General features: G+C 47.2%; 1 protein-coding gene and 1 long non-coding RNA gene across 2 annotated transcripts in view; both read right to left on the bottom strand.

The window, feature by feature from the left end:
- Positions 1 to 19,973, bottom strand: part of LOC309342402 — a 346,777-nt gene that overhangs the window by 13,515 nt on the left and 313,289 nt on the right. The gene's annotated exons all lie outside the window — the stretch shown is intronic.
- Positions 1 to 19,973, bottom strand: part of TPRG1 (tumor protein p63 regulated 1) — a gene marked incomplete at its 3' end in the record, with an annotated part of 56,341 nt that overhangs the window by 11,648 nt on the left and 24,720 nt on the right. Inside the window, exon 5 of the mRNA XM_081862836.1 lies at positions 1,903 to 2,056. Coding sequence (XP_081718962.1) covers positions 1,903 to 2,056 — 154 coding nt within the window. The remainder of the gene's footprint in view (positions 1 to 1,902; positions 2,057 to 19,973) is intronic.

Below are 19,973 nucleotides of genomic sequence, written 5' to 3'. Positions count from 1 at the left end.
CCCAACGCTCCCCAAAGCTGGATTAAAGCACTCAGAGGCGACGGAGCGTCCCTTTGAACAAGCCACTCTGAACTCCTCTCTCGCTCTGTTTTCCACAGGGAGATCCGATTACTGACATCCTTACGAGCGTGCAGATGGGGAGATAATTCGGGGAGGAGGAAATATTGTTTTTGACCTGAGCATGTGTGGTTTCAAATCGATGGTTGTGGAGCTTATATTTCACGCTGCGTGGAGAAGGGGGGCATATGCCACTCACTTCCTGTTTACATTAAGGCACCAGGAATCCATTATTGCATGATCTCAGTTTCATGCCATGACGTTTATCTGATGCCCACTGTGGCTACTGCAACCGCCCACACATCCCTCCTGTATTTCTACATTTGGAAATTTATGTGGAGGGCTCAGTCGCCCATGCAAGTCTTCTCTAACCTGGGATTAGCCGCAGGTGAAAAGAAGGGCTATTGGTGGCTACCAGCCACAATTGCCACTAGCCACAATGACCACGGCTGGACGCAGCAATCCTTCTGGAGACCAGCTGCTGGAAGCCACCGGAGGAAAAGGACTCCTTTGCTCAAATGCTCCTTTGCTTGCTGGTTTCCCACAGGATGGGTCATTGGTCTGATCCTGAACCAGGCTCTTCTTAAATTCTTATGCGGGGAGAAATTTGGATTGGTGAACATTTTTATGCAGATTTCTCAAACTGGGTATTGTGACTGGAACATCCTTCGAAGTCCACACTTTCCTGCAGTTTGTTGTGTAGTTCTCCAATAATTAACAAAGGAGTGCAAGAATGTGTCTATTAGGAAAAGCATGTGCATATACCTCAGCGAAAACATAACAATATACTATACATGGGAAACTTGCTTGCAAAAAATGTGTCCATCAGTCAGAATTGCAAACAAAATGAGTATTTTGTATTTGTTTTCGTTTGGGAGTTGCCTTGTTACTTTTACAATGAAAGGTGGTCTATAAATTACCTTCAAATTTTTTAAAAATAATGTAAATACTTTAGCAGGTGGATGCACTAATATGGGAGGGCCTCTTTTAAAAAACCAAATGAATCACAAACTGATGTGAAAATGTGTGAACCAAGCTTAAGATGGGGAAAATGAGAAACCTAAATTGACAGTTCCATCGGCCTCTAATTATAGGTCAGTACCAATCCTCAGAGCTTAATTTTTAAGAAAAGCAGTCCATGGAAGGTGCAAATGGGAGTGGGGAATTCGTGCGTGGGGGGAGGGGCTTAACCCTCTCCCTGCCGGCCGTTTCCCCACTCAGAATTGCCTTACTCCAAGCTGCTCTCAAGAGAGAGCTTGGTCTCAAGATGAGCTGCAAGGGAACTCTCTGTTATTTTTTTAATTGTTACCATTAACATTGGGATGTCCAGTTTGGAAGCTACTGGATTATACCCTTGGTATGTCGGGGAATGCAGTAGTACCTCAGGTTAAGTACTTAATTCGTTCCGGAAGTCCGTTCTTAACCTGAAACTGTTCTTAACCCGAAGCATCACTTTAGCTAATGGGGCCTCCCACTGCACCATTTCTGTTCTCATCCTGAAGCAAAGTTCTTAACCCGAGGTACTATTTCTGGGTTAGCGGAGTCTGTAACCTGAAGCGTCTGTAACCTGAAGCGTATGTAACCCAAGGTACCACTGTACTCTGAAGACGAAGGCTGGGGAATGCAGCAGCAGGCCGATCAGATCAGTTCAGAAGAGGAAGAAGAGGGTTGTCTGTTTGTGTTGGCAACATGATGCTGTAATAAAAAGGACTATAAAACTATCAACGGCTCGTTGGTTCTGATCAGGGAGATACCGAAGGGAGAGGGGGAAAACTCCCCTGCCCGGCACAGTATTACTATTAGCCCAACCCATTTTGTGTGTCCTCTTGACCCATTGTGGCCCACCTGGCAGATGGTGATAAACCTCTGGTTGATGTTCTTCACGGGGTGCTCTGTGAAGGTCGTGTAAGGCATGTCGGTGGAGAAGGGGTTCCAGCGCGCCAGGAGAGATGGCTCTCGCTGTTTGTCCCAGAAGATCCTCAGGCCTTCTCCTTCCCTCCTAGAAAGTGAAACATTTGGACAGGTGAGGAGCGCTGTCTTTTTCGGCAGACAGACCAAGGAGAGCAATTTGTTTGTTTCTTTCATTTATATACCACCTTTACTTCCCAAGGATCTCAAACTGGTGTACACGGTTGTTCTCTACCCACAATTCACCCTCAAAACAACCCTGTGGATTAAGGATAGAGGTGCTAACTGGCCCAAGGTCAGCCTGTGAGCTTCGTGGCTTGTTTGGGGATTCGAACGCTGGTCCCCCAGGTCCTAGTCCAACGCTCTAACCATTGTGCTACAATGGCTTTCTTGTTCCATAGAATGAGGCCTGGAGAAGGCTAGAGGAGGCACAAGAATCATAGAGTTGTATAGTTGGGACCCTGAGGGTCCTCTAGTCCAACCCCCTCCTATGCAGGAATCGCAGCTGAAGCATCCGCCAGGGCCAGGGCCTTTTCAACACTGGCCCCAGCCTGGTGGAACGCTCTGCCTCATGAGACCAGGGCCCTGCAGGATCTGATTTCTTTCCGCAGGGCCTGTAAGACAGAGTTGTTCCTCCTGGCCTTTGGCTTGGAATCAACTTGATCCTCTCCCCCTCTTTCCTTTTTCCTTTCTCTTTCTGTGATGGAACTCCTACTTGGGGACTTCCCTGGCTTTTTTCTGGCCCACGTAGGACCAGTCTGGATAGTTGGCCTTGGTGAAGACTTGACGTTTTCATTCCCAAAAAAGTTTTTGATTTGAGTTTCCACTGAAATGAGGCTGCATTTTGATGTTTTAATGTTGTATTTTAATCTTGTTTTTAAAGTTGTATTTCAATCAATTGTTTTTATATCTGGTGTTAACCACCCTGAGCCTGGTCTTGGCTGGAGATGGAGGGGTATAAATAAAATTATTATTATTATTATTATTATTATTATTATTATTATTATCCATGACAGATGGCCATCCAACCTCTGCTGAAAAAGTTTGGTGAAAGAGAGTCCACCACCTCTCGTGGGAGACTGTTCCACAGCTCTTACTATCAGAAAGTTCTTCCTGGTGTTTAGTCGGAATCTCCTTTCTTGCAACTCGAAGCCATTGGTTTGGGACCTACCCTCTGGAGCTGCAGAAAACAGAGGTCAAATGGTCACCTGTCCATGATTTGTTAGCTGAGATTCCTGCATTGCAACGGGTTGGACTAGATGACCCTTGAGGATCCCTTCCACTTCTACAATTCTATGAGGCTGAGAAGGGTGGAAAACAGAAACATTGTGAGTTGTGAGTGTTTGGGGTGGATACAGGAACACACCAATTTAAAGGAACTAGACTCAACTGTTTATGATTCTCTCTGTGTGTTCATTGTGGGGGGTTGCTTTTTTTAAAAAAAAAGTATTTGTAGGTACACTGAAACTAATGCTACTTTTTATTTTTCTTAAGTAAAAGAGACAGATTAGATGTTTAGAAAAAAAAATATGGGGGGGGGGGAATGACAGGTTTCCCATTTCAGATGTAATTACTGTAAAACCTCCCAAACACTTCTGCTGGTGGGTGCCAAAACTCTGGCTTGGGTTTGTATTGTCTGAGAAATGAGCTAAATAAACCTTTATTTTGCTCCCTCCCTGAGCCGATCCCACAAGCAGGGGCTCTTTGATGGCTTCCAAGTTCTGGGACACCAAAAGCAAAAAGCGTCTCAGGGACAAAACGTTTCCCAAGTCCTGGGTTGTTGGTTTTTTTTTTTTTTTCCCCCATTCAGAAAGCACCTGGCTCAGAACATAAGTGAAAAAACGAAAACAAAGCACAGATCTCGTCTCCTGCCTCTTTGCCAATTTCCGATATTTAGTATTTTGATATTCAAGCTCCACCTCTGATTTTCTATCTAGCTGAAGAACATAAAAAGAGCCTTGTGGTCAATAGCCCATCTAGTCCAACATCCTGTTTCTCACAGTTGCCCTTTCTGGGAAACCCACAAACACAATCCAGACACAAGAGGTTTCCGGAAACGGCTAGCCAGAGGAATCATTGCCCCTGACCAATTCTAGGTGGCATCAAGAGAACTTTACCATCAAGATCAAGGGAAATAATAGTACTGCTCCATTATGGACTTCTGTGTCCAGTTCTGGGTACCACAATTTAAGAAGGATGGTGACAACTTGGAAGGTGTGCAGAGGAGGGCAACCAAGATGATCAAGGGTCTGGAAACCAAGCCGTATGAGGAACAGTTGAGGGAATGTTTAGCCTGGGAAAGAGGAGGCTGTGAGGAGATATGATAGCCATCTTCGAGTATCTCAAGGGCTGTCCCATGGAAGAGGGAGCAAGCATCTTCTCCTCTGCTGCTCCAGAGGGTAGAAGCCAAACCAATGGATTCAAATGAGAAGAAAAGAGATTCAGACGAACCCTTAGGAGGAACGACTGATGGCAAAATCTGTTCAACAGCAGAACAACCTCCCTTAGAGAGTTGGTGGGCTCTCGTTCCTTGGAGGTTTCTAAGCAGAGGTCAGATGGTCATCTGTCATAGATGCTAGGGAACAGGACACTGAGAGGAGATATGATAACCATCTTCAAAGATCAAAAGGGTTGTCACGTGGAAGATGGAGCAAGCTTGCTTTCTGCTGCTCCAGAGAATAGGGCCCAATCCAATAGATTCCAGTTACAAGAAAGGAGATCCTGACTAAATTCCAAGAGCTGTTCCACAGTGGAACGGTCTCCCTCTGGAGCTTGTAGACTCTCCTTCCTTGGAGGTTTTTAAGCAGAGGTTGGTTGTCCATCTGTCATGGATGCTTTAGCTGAGATTCCTGCTTAGCCAACTTTACAATTCTAGGTGCAATATACTCGGAGTCGAGAGTGGATTCCATGCTCTTTATTCAGCTCATAGTGGTGAGGAGGAATGGAAGTTCCCCCAGAATGTCTGCCTTATATACATTATTTACACAATGGGCCCCATGTGATTGGCTAATTCTGGGATTCTCCTGTAGGCCAATCAGGTTGCGGATTCACTTCCACCTGGAGCTGGATTGGGTGGCTCCTGTGGACCAATCAGACTGCTGCATTCTGGATCCTATTGTTCTAGGACCAGTGGCGTAGCGTGGGTTGTCAGCACCCGGGGCAAGGCAAGTAATTTGCGCCCCCTAACCCGTGGATTTGTGCCCCCTAACCCTAACCCCCAGATGTTGCGCCCGGTGCAGCCGGCCCCCCTGCACCCCCCACGCTACGCCACTGTCTAGGACCAATCAGACTGCTGCATTCTGGATCCTATTCAACTCAGTACATAACACTAGGATTCTAGGATTCAGTTATTCTATTTTTCTATGAAATGGTCAGGGAGGGAAGTGGGGGGGAGGGAATCAATTCTATGGTTTAGTGGTTAAATCGAAAATCGAAACGTCATCACCAGAGCAGTAAGTTCACCATGAACCCATTCCCTTCTCTCTTCAGATATTGCCCTTTCCAGTCTTCTCCCGAAGTTCCCCCTATTGTCCTTTTTTGCAAGCACATTTCTTCCCTCACCCAGAGCTACAGAGGAGCACCCATTCCGATGACTAAAGCAGCACAATGGTGGCTCCCATCCTCTTTGTCTTCCTGAACCTCTCCTCCCTGCAAACATCAGAGAAGGAATTAAAAGGGTAGCCCCAGGCGGCACGCCAAGATTTACGAGGAAACGCAGACACGAATTCTTGCTCCGCAGGCTGGGCGTGGAAGCACAGCAAGGGGGAAAGTGGGGGGGGGGAGAGATTACAAACATGCAGGAAGAACCGGTGGCCCAAACCCTTTCCTCCTTCAAAACCCACAAAGGCTTCTTTCCCCAGCAACGCAGGACGCTGCAGCCTCCATGTTTGTTTATGTTAGTGACCCAAAGGAAGTGAAAAGTTGGCACCTCGGAAGGCAAGTGGGCGCTGGTGGGAAGTTTCTTTCTTCCCCCCATAATGACAAGTCGGTCCCCCGAGAGTTTGGCACGGAGTCAGACAAAACCAAATTTTTGTGTGTGTTTTTTTCAGAGAGCGCTTACAATTCTATCCATGGGCCTGAGCTGCTCCAAAACCCCCAAAGCAGCTGCTGCCTTTATGTTCTCCAGAGTCGCATGGCGCATGACCAAGAAACCTTCCAAAAGGCTTTGGGCTCAACCAAGTTAACTATCTGCTGTCCAGCCTGTGTTGGAGGCCTTGGGGGGGGGGGGAGAGAGAGAGAGAGAGAGAGGCTCCAGGGGACACACAACTGAACTCTTTGAACCGACGATCTGGAAGGAACACCAGAGGCAATAGTAGTGGTTTTCAAAGGAGAGGAGGGCAAGGGGGGCCGGAAGACTCAAAGGCAAAGAAACATTATGGCGGAATGAAGTTAGATGGCTTTGACAGAAATGTTATAAGGAACTAGGTACAGATAGATTGTTAATGTATTAAAGGGAAAAAACAAGGTTAGAATATGTTAAGATAATTTACAGGACAGAAAACAGAGGAAGATGGAAAGGAATTGCTGAAACAGTTAATTGAAGTGGAAAACAAAAAGGGAAGCGTGAGGAAGTCGATGAAACAAGTGAATGAAAGATAAGATTGAAAATATTGGATGTGTTTTTACTTGTTCTTGTTTTGTTTTGTTAATTCAACGTTTTATGTAGTGTTTTTGTTTTTGTATTGTATTATATTTATTTGTTTAATTCTTTTTCTTTCTTTTTGTAATCTTTAAACTCTTAATAAATATTATTTTTTTTAAAAAAAAAAAAGGCAAAGAAACATTTACCATATTTTTCGCCCTATAGGACACACTTTTTCCCCTCCAAAAATGAAGGGGAAATGTGTGTGCGTCCTATGGGGCGGATGCAGGCTTTCGCTGAAGCCTGGAGAGCGAGGGGGGTCGGTGCGCACCAACCCCTCACGCTCTCCAGGCTTCAGGAAGCTCTCAGCAAGCCGTGGGAGACGGCTGAAAAATAAGTCATGTCAGACTAACCTGATCTCGTTTTTTGACAGAATTACAAGCCTGGTAGATGAAGGGAACGCAGTGGATGTAGCCTACCTTGATTTCAGCAAGGCATTTGACAAGGTGCCCCATGATATTCTTGTAAAGAAGCTGGTAAAATGCGGACTTGACTATGCTACCACTCAGTGGATTTGTAACTGGCTGACTGACTGAACCCAAAGGGTGCTCATCAATGGTTCCTCTTCATCCTGGAGAAGAGTGACTAGTGGGGTGCCACAGGGTTCTGTCTTGGGCCCGGTCTTATTCAACATCTTTATCAACGACTTGGATGATGGACTCAAGGGCATCCTGATCAAATTTGCAGATGACACCAAACTGGGAGGGGTGGCTAACACCCCAGAGGACAGGATCACACTTCAAAACGACCTTGACAGATTAGAGAACTGGGCCCAAACAAACAAGATGAATTTTAACAGGGAGAAATGTAAAGTATTGCACTTGGGCAAAAAAAAATGAGAGGCACAAATACAAGATGGGTGACACCTGGCTTGAGAGCAGTACATGTGAAAAGGATCTAGGAGTCTTGGTTGACCACAAACTTGACATGAGCCAACAGTGTGACACGGCAGCTAAAAAAGCCAATGCAATTCTGGGCTGCATCAATAGGAGTATAGCACCTAGATCAAGGGAAGTAATAGTGCCACTGTATTCTGCTCTGGTCAGACCTCACCTGGAGTACTGTGTCCAGTTCTGGGCACCACAGTTCAAGAAGGACACTGACAAACGGGAACGTGTCCAGAGGAGGGCAACCAAAATGGTCAGAGGCCTGGAAACGATGCCTTATGAGGAACGGCTAAGGGAGCTGGGCATGTTTAGCCTGGAGAAGAGGAGGTTAAGGGGTGATATGATAGCCAGGTTCAAATATATAAAAGGATGTCACATAGAGGAGGGAGAAAGGTTGTTTTCTGCTGCTCCAGAGAAGCGGACACGGAGCAATGGATCCAAACTACAAGAAAAAAGATTCCACCTAAACATTAGGAAGAACTTCCTGACAGTAAGAGCTGTTCGACAGTGGAATTTGCTGCCAAGGAGTGTGGTGGAGTCTCCTTCTTTGGAGGTCTTTAAGCAGAGGCTTGACAACCATATGTCAGGAGTGCTCTGATGGTGTTTCCTGCTTGGCAGGGGGTTGGACTCGATGGCCCTTGTGGTCTCTTCCAACTCTAGGATTCTATGATTCTATGAGACGCTGCTCTCCCACAGCTAGCGGAGAGCTTGCCGGCACCCAGAAGCTTGGGGCGCACTGAGCTCAGCACGCCCCAAGCTTCGGGTTTCGCACAGTCCTCCGCTAGCCAGCCCTGCACCTGGGGGGGGGGGGAATAATTTTTTTTTCTTTATTTCCCCCGCAAAAAACTAGGTGCGTCCTATGGGGCGAAAAATACAGTAAACATTTCAGCATAGCATAGCATTAAAAATATATATTCAACTGAAAACAGTATCCATGCCATGCCCCTCTTCAAGAGCTTTGGCTATTCTCCTACAGTTCTCCATGACATATTGTTGTGAGCAGAGATTTCCAACGCGGACAAATAGGGAAGATCAGAAAAGAGAAAGGCTTCTTTGTGCTAATGAGGAGAGGAGAATTTGTTTGACTCGAATTAGACCTAATATAAATGAGATTGCCTGGAAAAAGCAAGCTCACACCTCTCATCGAGTTTGTATAACAACTTAAGGAATGTATATAAAGGGCTCGTTTATCATTATATCGGGGATATTATTCGTCTTCTTGTGTAGCTGCATTGTTTTATACTTTATGGACCCCCCATGATCATGTTATAAAGTAGTTGTGTTCTAGGTTATAAATCATGCACTGCTAGGAATTCTCCACTCCACCCCCCCCCCCCAGCAAAATGTATTTCTTATTAATTAAAAAAATGGCGCAGCATGAACAATTTTTTCTTCTGAAAGTGTGGCTGGGGGAAAAAGGTTTGAGAACCACTGGTCTATACTAATGAAACTATGGAACTCGCTGCCACAGGAAGCGGTGCTAACCACCAATTTGGATGGCTTTAAAAAGAGGGTTGGGAAAATCCATGGAGGAGAGGGCTGCTGAAGGCTACTGGTCAGGGAGGGCTCTTGTGGTCAGATCCTGCTCCCTACAGGTATCTGGTTGGCCACTGTGAGAGCAGGATACTGGACTAGTAACCCTCCACAGTGCATAATCACAGAAGCACAGATTTACAGAGTTGGAAGGGTCCACTGGGGGTCATCTAGTACACCCCCTGCAATGCAGGAATCTTTAAGCCGATGCCAGACTCGAACCCATGACCCCAAGTTCAAGAGTCTCATGCTCTACCAACTGAGCTACCCCTCACAGCTGAAGAACCCCTGACGCCGGGCGGCCATTCTCTCCAGGCTCCCTCTCCTGCCTCTCGCTTCCCTTTTCTCATGCACTGGTTCTGCCTTCCAGGGCGGTGCAACTCTGAGCAGAGACTACGCCCTTGAAGCGACGCAGCCAAAGACCGGGATAATTACAGTCTTCAGCAGCCCAGTTTACAAGGCAGCCTAAGTTCCGTCCCAAAATCAAAGTGGGAAATGGAGAGAGGGCTTTACTAGCGACTTAGTGAGATATTATTCATGCTTTTGAAGAGCGTTTTCTTTCCTGAGAGAGGGAGGCAAAGCTAGAATTAATGGACCCTTAGGCCCAAAGTATCCTGGCTATGTCTCATTTCCCCTCCCCAATCTTCCTCCCATCCCTCCTGGAAGTTTATTTCTTCATGCAGCACACCGTTGAGCTGTGGAACTCTCTCCCACAAGATGCACTGATGGCCATCAAAGTAGATCACTTGGAAAGAGGACTGGATAAATTCATGGAGGAGAGCTATCAGCCACGACAACCATGCCATATTTGGCCAGATAAGGGTGACCGTCCACAATTTCCCCTGTCGTCCTGAAAGAGGCCTGTGTCCAATTCGTGCCCTGGGCTTGGTTGTTGTTGTTGCTGCTGCTGCTGCTCTTGTCAACCCTAAGGGCCAGCGTTGCAGACAATGCCTTTTGGCGATAATCCCACCGGGATTTTCGAATCTCCTCTTTGTGTTCCTCTAATTGCGGGCATGGTTTCAGGAGATAAATCACTTAGGGGAAGCATTTCAGGCTGCGGGTTTGGGTGCTTCCTGCAATGAATCCCCTTTGCCGCAAAATGCATTTCGGAGGACATTCTAATGCGGCACTTTAAGCAAACAAACGGGTTTGGGAGTTAAGCAAGTGAGCAGCGACAACTGCTTAACGTGAATCGGCGAGATTGGGGAGGGAAGTCAAAAGTTGTGGGTCCAATAAGCATGTGTGTGTGTTTGTGTGTGTGTTTGTGTGTGTGTCTTAGTTGTCTATCTGGCCCAAGACACTTTGCAGCCCCAAGGAAAGGATAAGGTGGCAGCCCCCCCACATTCCATGCACAAAATCTGACTCTGTTAGCATCTGAATCTTAATTCAAATCTGTAAAGGCAGCCTCCCCACCTCCTCCTCCTCCTCACCAGAGGAAGGCAGGGCTCTTTAGGACAGGCCAGATGACAGAACCCCTGGTTCTGCCCTCCCATTGCCTTCCCTAATTCCCTACTTCTCGCAGCTCCATAGCACCCTTGCGTGAGGCAGTGGCAGCATCCGTCAGCCAAATGGCAGGACAGTCCTGCCCTCCGAACCTTACAGACCTACATTGGCTCCCAGTACGTTTCTGAGCACAATTCAAAGTGTTGGTGCTGACCTTGAAAGCCCTAAACAGCCTCGGCCCAGTATACCTGAAGGAGCATCTCCACCCCCATCATTCTGCCCAGAAACTGAGGTCCAGCTCCGAGGGCCTTCTGGCGGTTCCCTCCCTGCGAGAAGCCAAGTTACAGGGAACCAGGCAGAGGGCCTTCTCGGTGGTGGCGCCCGCCCTGTGGAACGCCCTCCCTTCAGATGTCAAGGAAACAAACAACTATCTGACTTTTAGAAGACATCTGAAGGCAGCCCTGTTTAGGGAAGCTTTTAATGTTTGATGCATTACTGTATTTTAATATTTTGTTGGGAGCCGCCCAGAGTGGCTGGGGAAGCCCAGCCAGATGGGTGGGATATTATTATATTATATTATATTATATTATATTATATTATATTATATTATATTATAATCCAAAACTAGGATAGTTCATGACACTCATAGATAGGGGTACAAGAAGGCATCAATGTCTCTTCTGATCTGGGTTGGCCACACGCAGCTCTCTTTCAACTCTGCTGCAGTTTGACTTCTGACATTAAAAAAAGCTACCTTATCTGCCTAGCTGTTTCTCCTGTGGTGGAATTTTACACACTTAACTAATGAGCATCCTGCTGTTCCATTCATTCCTATGCAAAGGAAACACAGTGCAAAACTGGAGGCCATAATAAACGACATAGAATCACAGAATTGTAGAACAGGAAGGGACCACGAGGGTCATCTAATCCAACCCCCTGCAATGCAAGAATCTTTTTGCACAACATGGGCCTCGAAGCCACAACCCTGAGATTAAGAGTCTCCTGCTCTCCTGACTGAGCTCTTGTTTGTGGACTCAAAGCAATAACAGTGGATATGGATACATGTTCATTCTGCATGTGGAACTAATGAGCAAACGCTGGCCATTTTTGCTCCTATTTCAGTTGGGATTCTCAGGCTTCCCAGCTCATAATCCACCTTAGATTTTGTGATTGAGGTGAGCAGATTCTCCCCTTTCTGTTGTGCTGCTGTTCCCTGGCTTAGCTCTGCACCTTTCAAGGGATGCTGGTGGCACTGTGGTCTAAACCACTGAGCCTCTTGGGCTTGCCAATCAGAAGGTTGGCAGTTCGAATCCCCGCGATGGAGTGAGCTCCCGCTGCTCTGCTCCAACTCCTGCCAACCTAGCAGTTCGAAAGCACACCAGTGCAAGCAGATAAATAGGTACCACTGTGGCAGGAAGGTAAACAGTGTTTCTGTGCGCTCTGGCTTCTGTCACAGTGTCCCGTTGTGTCAGAAGCGGTGTAGTCATGCCAGCCACATGACTCGGAAAGCTGTCTGTGGGCAAACCCCAGCTCCCTCGGCCTGAAAGCAAGATGAGTGCCACAACCCCATAGTCACCTTTGACTGGACTTTACTGTCCAGGGGTCCTTTACCTTTACCTTTTACCTGCATCTTTGAACTTGCTCTTTGATTTAACCAGGGGATGTTCTTTAAGTGCACATGTGCAGTTTGCTTTAGCTCTAGAATCATAGAATCATAGAGTTGGAAGAGACCACAAGGGCCATTGAGTCCAACCCCCTGCCAAGCAGGAAACACCATCAGAGCACTCCTGACATATGGTTGTCAAGCCTCTGCTTAAAGACCTCCAAAGAAGGAGACTCCACCACACTCCTTGGCAGCAAATTCCACTGTTGAACAGCTCTTACTGTCAGGAAGTTCTTCCTCATGTTTAGGTGGAATCTTCTTTCTTGTAGTTTGGAACCATTGCTCCGTGTCCGCTTCTCTGGAGCAGCAGAAAACAACCTTTCTCCCTCCTCTATGTGACATCCTTTTATATATTTGAACATGGCTATCATATCACCCCTTAACCTCCTCTTCTCCAGGCTAAACATGCCCAGCTCCCTTAGCCGTTCCTCATAAGGCATCGTTTCCAGGCTTTTGACCATTTTGGACTTGATCTTACTGGAGATGTTCTGTCCCAGCTGCAGCTACCAGAAACCCAGTATGGCCAACATTGCATAGAAGGTTTGTCGGTAATCATAAGAAGATCAGAAGAGCCAGACTGGGTCAAGGACAGAGGTGGCCAGAGGATCAAAAAGACCTGCTCCAAAGGAGGGACAGCGGCCTTTTAAAATTGCCTTCTGAGAGGTACAGAGAAAGTGAGATGGAGTCAGACATCGCCAAGGGACTGATTTGGCATTATCGGGCTGGGCTGGGCTGGCAGGAACACACCAAACCCCTGAAGGGGCCGAAAGCACACCCTAAATAACCAGCATGACTCAGGTGCGAGGAGGGCATTTAACTAGATCGTCCTTTCAGATCTTGGTTGGATGTTTGTTTCTTATTTTAATTCTCAATCTGGAGGGGGGGGCGGCAATGGGGAGGCTGCAGCACCAAACCCACAAACTTGGCTCCCAGTGGCATTTTCTCTTCCAAGGTGATGGCAGCCATCTGCTTTCCTCCGCTGGGAGACTCGTGCCAGATTGACGAGCAAGACCGGGCACGCTCTGAATGGCATCGCCAATCCAGCACGTCCCGGCTTCTCTCGTTCCTGCACCCCGTCCAACAGAACGGATACTTGAATCATCACAAAGTGGGGAGGAACCAAAAAAAAAGCCAACCAGCTCAGCCCCTTCCTCCAAACACCAACCCGGGCTGTAATCGAAATTGAAACACACAGAACTGCTAGATTAGGCTACAGGGCCTATCTTCCCCAACATCCTGTCCTCACAGTGGTCAACCAGATGCCTCAATGGGAAATCTCCAGGATTCGAACACAGCTCCCCACTCCTGTGGTTTTCGCCAACTGGTGTTTGGAAGCCTTTCTGCGTCTGACCACGGCGACACAGCATAGCCATCACAGCCAACAGCCATCAATGGTATAAATCCATTACAAATGGTCTGTGGTTATTTCACTGACATGTTGCACAAGACCCCCACAAAACAGTAAACCAGTCTGGAGGGCTCTAACACTTCCTTTTCCTAGCTCGAAAACTACTAACCAAGTTGGGGGCCGCACTCATGTCCAGCTTGTTGTGGCCTTCACAATGGGGCATCTGCTGAGCCACTGGGAGAACAGGATGGTGGATAGAATAGAATAGAATAGAATAGAATAGAATTAGAATTAGAATTTCATTATTACGGTCATTTTTGCAGGAGGCAGTGGAAGACAGGAGTGTCTGGCGTGCTCTGGTCCATGGGGTCACAAAGAGTCAGACATGACTAAACGACTAAACAACAACAACATTACAGTCATAGACCAGTTCCGGCTCACTTAAAATATCAGGAAAATCATAAAACACAACAGGAATACATAACAGTATATATACTGTATATATGCTGGTATAACAGAGACCATTATGTAAGGATACCAGCTGAATAAATGACAGCCAGTTGCCACAAAAAATGGCAAATTCCAAAAGTTCTTCGGAAGACAACTGACAAAGACTAGACTTCAGCAAAGCCAACTTTAGTCTTCTAACATGGAATATCGCAATCTGGCCTAAAAAGGCACCTGACCCGTCCTTTGTTAAATTCATCCAAGGTTATGGCCGTATTTTTACAAGAGACATGGAGTACAAGCAAAATAGATGTCAACGGTTTTTCCTTGTTCTGCCTCTCAGGATCACCAAGAGTATAATAGAATCCTAGAACCAGAGAGTTGGATTGGAAGGGACCCTGAGGATCATCTAGTCCAACCCCCTGCAATGCAGGAATATGCAGCTGTCCCATATGGGAATCGAACCCGCAACCTTGGCATTATCAGCGCCATGCTCTAACAAATGAACTAAGTATGTCTGGGCCTTTGGCCTGATAGGAACTTAAGAGGACCCTGCTGGATCAGGCCATAGGGAGCCCATCTCACCAAGCATCCTGTGGCCGGTCAGATACCCTTCTGGGAAACCCCCAAACAGAATTGGAGTCCAAGAGCCCTCGCCCCTCCTATGGCAGAGGAAACAGTGATGGCCATTGACTGGGATGGCTTGCAAAGAAGATCCATCAAATTTATGGAGGGAGAAGAAGAGGGCTATTGATGGCTCTAGCAAGAATGGCTCTGCTCTGCCTCCACAGACGGAGGCAGCTTCTGGATCCCGGTTTCTGGGGACCACGGGAGGAAAGAGCTGCTCTTGTGCTGGGATCCTGCTTGCTGGTTTCTCATTGGGGTATCTGGTCCTGCTCTGTGAGAACAGTAAGCCGGACTAGATGGGCCTGATCCAACAGACTCTTCCTGTGTTCTTATGCTTGCATTGACCCCTGGCTGCAGCCCTCCTGGAGATGTGGCCAAAGGTTGACCCTGGAGCTTTTTGCATCCAAATAGGTCCTCTGTTGGTGACAGCAGCCACAAAATTAAAAGACGCCTGCTTCTTGGGAGAAAAGCAATGACAAACCTTGACAGCATCTTAAAAAGCAGAGACATCACCTTGCCAACAAAGGTCCGTATAGTAAAAGCTATGGTTTTCCCAGTAGTGATGTATGGAAGTGAGAGCTTGACCATAAAGAAGGCTGATCGCCGAAGAATTGATGCTTTTGAATTATGGTGCTGGAGGAGACTCATGAGAGTCCCATGGACTGCAAGAAGATCAAACCTCTCCATTCTGAAGGAAATCAGCCCTGAGTGCTCACTGGAAGGACAAATCGTGAAGCTGAGGCTCCAAGACTTTGGCCACCTCATGAGAAGAGAAGACTCCCTGGAAAAGACCCTGATGTTGGGAAAGATGGAGGGCACAAGGAGAAGGGGACGACAGAGGACGAGATGGTTGGACAGTGTTCTTGAAGCTACTAGCATGAGTTTGACCAAACTGCGGGAGGCAGTGGAAGACAGGAGTTCCTGGCGTGCTCTGGTTCATGGGGTCACGAAGAGGCGGACACGACTAAATGACTAAACAACAAACAACAAGGTCCTCTGTTCCCTAAGCCACAACCTCTTCTCAGTGCTCGAAGCCATCTGAGCATCTCAGGCATGCCCATTAAGTCTTATACAATCTGAGCGCTGTCTCCACGCCAGCCCCAAATCTCTTGCAATGCTCTACAGTGGGGTGGAAGACTCTTAGATTGCACACATGCCATCCTTGGACCAGCAAGGGTGGGCTAGAGGAAGGACAGGAATCCTGTATCCCTTCCAGCAAACGCAAGGACCTCGGCCAGCAAATTCTCCCCGGCCTTAGAATTTGTACTCTCTCCGGGGTGAATATTTAGAGCCCTCAAGGGCAGAGCAAGGAGAAAATGGTTTGACATGCTGCCTGGAAATAACCCTTGGGAGCGCCTTCCTTCTCCTTGCGCGCCCCCCTCCCTTGGGGACATCCATCCCTCCTGTAGCCAGAGGGAAGACTGCCACCTGCTGAAGAACAGAGTGAAACTCAGCTGCACTCTTGCCTAATCCCCTGTCCAAAAACCAGCAGGCACCCAGCCTTCTCAAGCGCATGAGATCACTTGCCAAGGGCATTTTGGCTCTCCGTGAACAGCATTGCCTCATCCGTGGAATAATGGGTGGTACAGACTTCCCCACACTGTTTGGCTTACAAACCTCTCCATTCCCCCCCAAAACACACACACACACACACAAGGATAGGTTATTCTCTCTGACATAAGCTCATGTGTGGGTTGCCGGCAGCAAACACTCCTTTGCAGAGGTGGGACACCATCTCTTCTCAAACATGGAAAGTCCATAGCACAGGTACCGTGCTTGTTCAGAGGGCCTCCTCACTGCCCCAAACTAGGCCTTAATCTACCATGGGGCATGTTGTACATTGTGACTGCAAGCTGGGTCTTGGGAGGTAGAGAAAGAACCACAAAAATGATTCTAACCAGCTCCAAAGGACTTGTGTGATGACCAAATCTAAGTTTTGGGTTTCTCTCTTTTTCATATTTTCTCAGTCGTAAGTTCACTACTCTACACCAGTTGGCAATTTTTTATTTTTGTTTTTTTAAAAAGCAAATTCAAAAGCACATTAGTAATAGTGTGTACAAAAGTTTTGCATAACTGCTATATGCACTTTTTGCAATGCAATTTCCCCTTATCTAATGCACTTTAAATGCTGCTTTCACTAATAGGTGCATTTATGTACACATTACTTGGCTGGAGAAGTGAACTGCAAAATTCAGAGAAGCGTGGATTTTGAAGGGTGGTTGTGCCTTGTTTCAGAAAGCGTGTAGTCTTGAACCCATCAGTGTTTTATACACTAACACCCCACAGTCAAAGCCAAGAGAGGCAGACTCTTGTCCCAAGGAATATTCAGAGTGTCCGTGGCCTATCTCAGTCTTAAACCCCTGGAGCAGGATAGGACCATCAGGTTACACCACTGCTGAAAGAGTTGCATTGCCTGCCAATGAGTTCTGGGGCTAAAGACAAGGTGCTGGTAAAGGTAAAGGTAAAGGGACCCCTGACCGTTAGGTCCAGTTGTGGCCGACTCTGGGGTTGCAGCGCTCATCTCACTTTACTGGCCGAGGGAGCCGGCGTACAGCTTCCGGGTCATGTGGCCAGCATGACTAAGCCGCTTCTGGCAAACCAGAGCAGCGCACGGAAACGCCGTTTACCTTCCCGCCGGAGTGGTATCTATTTATCTACTTGCACTTTGACGTGCTTTCAAACTGCTAGGTTACCAGTATCCAAAGCCCTATAGATACCTTGGGAACCAGAATACCTAAGCCTAAGAGGAGCCTGCTGGATTAGGCCAAAGAGAGACTATCCAGTCTGGCATCCTGCTCTCACAGTGGCCAACCTGATGCCTCAATGGGAAATCCACAAGCAGGATTCAAACACAGCTCTCCCATTCTCTGATTTCCAGCAACTGATATTCAGAACCACTGCTGCCTCCGATTGTGCAGGCAGAACAGAGCCACCCTGGCTAGTACATTGATAGCTTAATCCTTCATGAATTTGTCTAATACATGTAGCGTAGGGGTGGTCAACTTCCAAGAGACTGCGATCTACTCACAGAATTAAAAACTGGCAGTGAACTACCCCTTTTGGGGGGTTCAGGAGCTTTTTTTAGGAAGGAAGGCCCTGTTTTTGGTTGTTCAGGTCATTTTAGGCGTGCAGGGCAAAACTGTTGAGCTTTTTTTAGGGGAGCCAAAGCTTCTTTAGGGGAGCCACTGATCTACCGGTGATCTACTACAGATGTCCAGTGATCTACCGGTAGATCACAATCTACCTGTTGGACAAACATGGGTTTGAGACCCACTGTGAGCAAAAAAGATTCCTGCATTGCAGGGGCTTGGGCTAGGAGACCCTCATGGCCCCTTCCAACAGTTCTATGATTCTATGATTCTGCCTCTAAACAATCTCCAGGTGCTGGGCAGCTCTGCAAACCACTCTCCCTTTGCAACCCATTTCCAGGTATGGGAGAGTCATTGCAAGGTCACTGGTGAGATGTGGCCAAATGTTTGAATAAGTTAATCTCTGCAGCATTCAGCGCTCTGCAGGTGTGCCAAGCTGACTGCTTCCGTTTCCATTATGCGAACAGGATGCCTTCTCCCCCTCTTACCTTAGCACAACACGGCCACAACAACCCCACCAGCTTGGCCTCACCACTTGGAAACCAAGTTTGGGCACGTCCCGAGGAGAGTCAGTAAGAGGAGCCCGACTTTGGCATGCAGTGGGCAGAGCAATTTGGGAACAGTGACCTCAAGCCAATTCTCTCTCTCCCTCCCCTCCCAAGGAAGCGAGAGATGGCTGGCATGGGGAGGGCGATTTTGCACAGCACTTGGGAAACGTAGCTTAACTGGAACCCGCAGCTCAACTGGCCAGGAGTCTCAGGCCCCCTTTTGCTATGTTAAACTGGAAGATCCTTGGGGCAGGGAATCAGTCTTCTGGGAGCATGTTAGTCTGTAAAGTGCAGCACCTGGTAATTGCTTTCTGGAAAGAGCATTATTTATATGCTTGCATTTTTGTTTGGTAAGCTGTTTCAAGCAACTTGTTTCTAGAGGGGGAAAGTTTATTCGTAAACAGATATGAATATATTAATGTCCATCAACAATTCTGGAATATTAAAACCAGAACTTTCTCCTAGCACATGAACCTGATTCTGCCTATTTCTTGGGGAGAGGCTACATTCCACATTGCACTATTATCAAACTATTATTATTATTATTATTATTATTATTATTATTATTATTATTTCAGTTGTACCTTGGAAGTCGAACAGATTCCATTCTGGAAGTCCGTCCGACTTCCAAACATTTGAAAACCAAATCACAGCTTCTGACTGGCTGCAGAAAGCTCCTGCAGCCAATCAGAAGCTGCGGAAACCTCGTCGGACATTCAGCTTCCAAAACTAGTTTGCAAACTGGAGCGGTCACTTCCGACGTTCGGGAGCCAAAACGTTCAGGAACTAAGCTGTTCAAAAACTAAGGTATGAGACTGTATTATTATTACAACTTGCCATGTGCTTTGGATAGCTCAGTTGGTTAGAGTGTGGCGCTGATAACACCAAGGTTGCAGGTTTGATTCCTGTATGGGAAAGCTGCATATTACCTAATTACGACTAAGTGACTTACATTTAAAATATAAGACCCTAATAAGAGCCTGCTGGGTGAGGCCAGGGGCCCCTCTAGTCCAGCACCCTGTTCTCTCAGCACCCAACCAGATGCCTGCAGGAAACCCCCTAGCAGGATTTGAACACAAGAGCCCACTCCCATCCCGGGGCTTCCAGGAAATGATAGTCCTCTCCTCCATCAATTTGTCCAATCCCCTCTTAAAGCCCTCCAGGCAGCACTTCCCAGGCAGGAGGGTAAAAGCAGAGTCTTGTCTGTGCACTTGAAGAGTGCAGAGTGCAGAGACTTGCTCAAAACTGGGCATCTTCTGTGAGAGAGGATTTCCCTGAGATGCACACAGCAAAACGAACGGCCTGGCATTTTTAAAACAAACAGGAAAGGAAGGGCCTTTTCAAACTGGGAAATGAAAAGAGCAGCCTGCAAAAATCACAAGGCGTTGGGTGTTGGAAGTGAAGGTAAGGAGCCTCTTCCACGACTGGAATGTGTGCTGTGTTCAAACTTGTCTGTGCCATTCACATGCAGCCATTCATAAGAACCTCGGCAATTATTTTCTTAAGGACCGTGTGTTATGATGAAGATTATCTTTTTAATATATATTTTAAAAGCAAACCTCGTGATGCCTGGAACGGTGTATAATTACCGCATAACCCTAAACCCAGAAAACATTGGGAGTGGAGCCTAGGAGCATCTGCCCCCCCCCCCAAAGTCTCCCTCCTCTTTTGCCAGGTCCCTTTTCTTCACCCACCGCTGAGTCTCCTTCGCTGGGAGTTTTGCCAGCTGCGTAGTCTCTCCAGAGGGAGCATTTAACAAGGGAGCTGGAGGAGGCTCAGGG

Source organism: Podarcis erhardii (genome assembly GCF_964252035.2).
Source record: "Podarcis erhardii genome assembly, chromosome: 5".
In the NCBI taxonomy this organism is placed as follows: Eukaryota; Metazoa; Chordata; class Lepidosauria; order Squamata; family Lacertidae; genus Podarcis; species Podarcis erhardii.
This window is presented reverse-complemented; position numbering and strand designations above follow the sequence as displayed.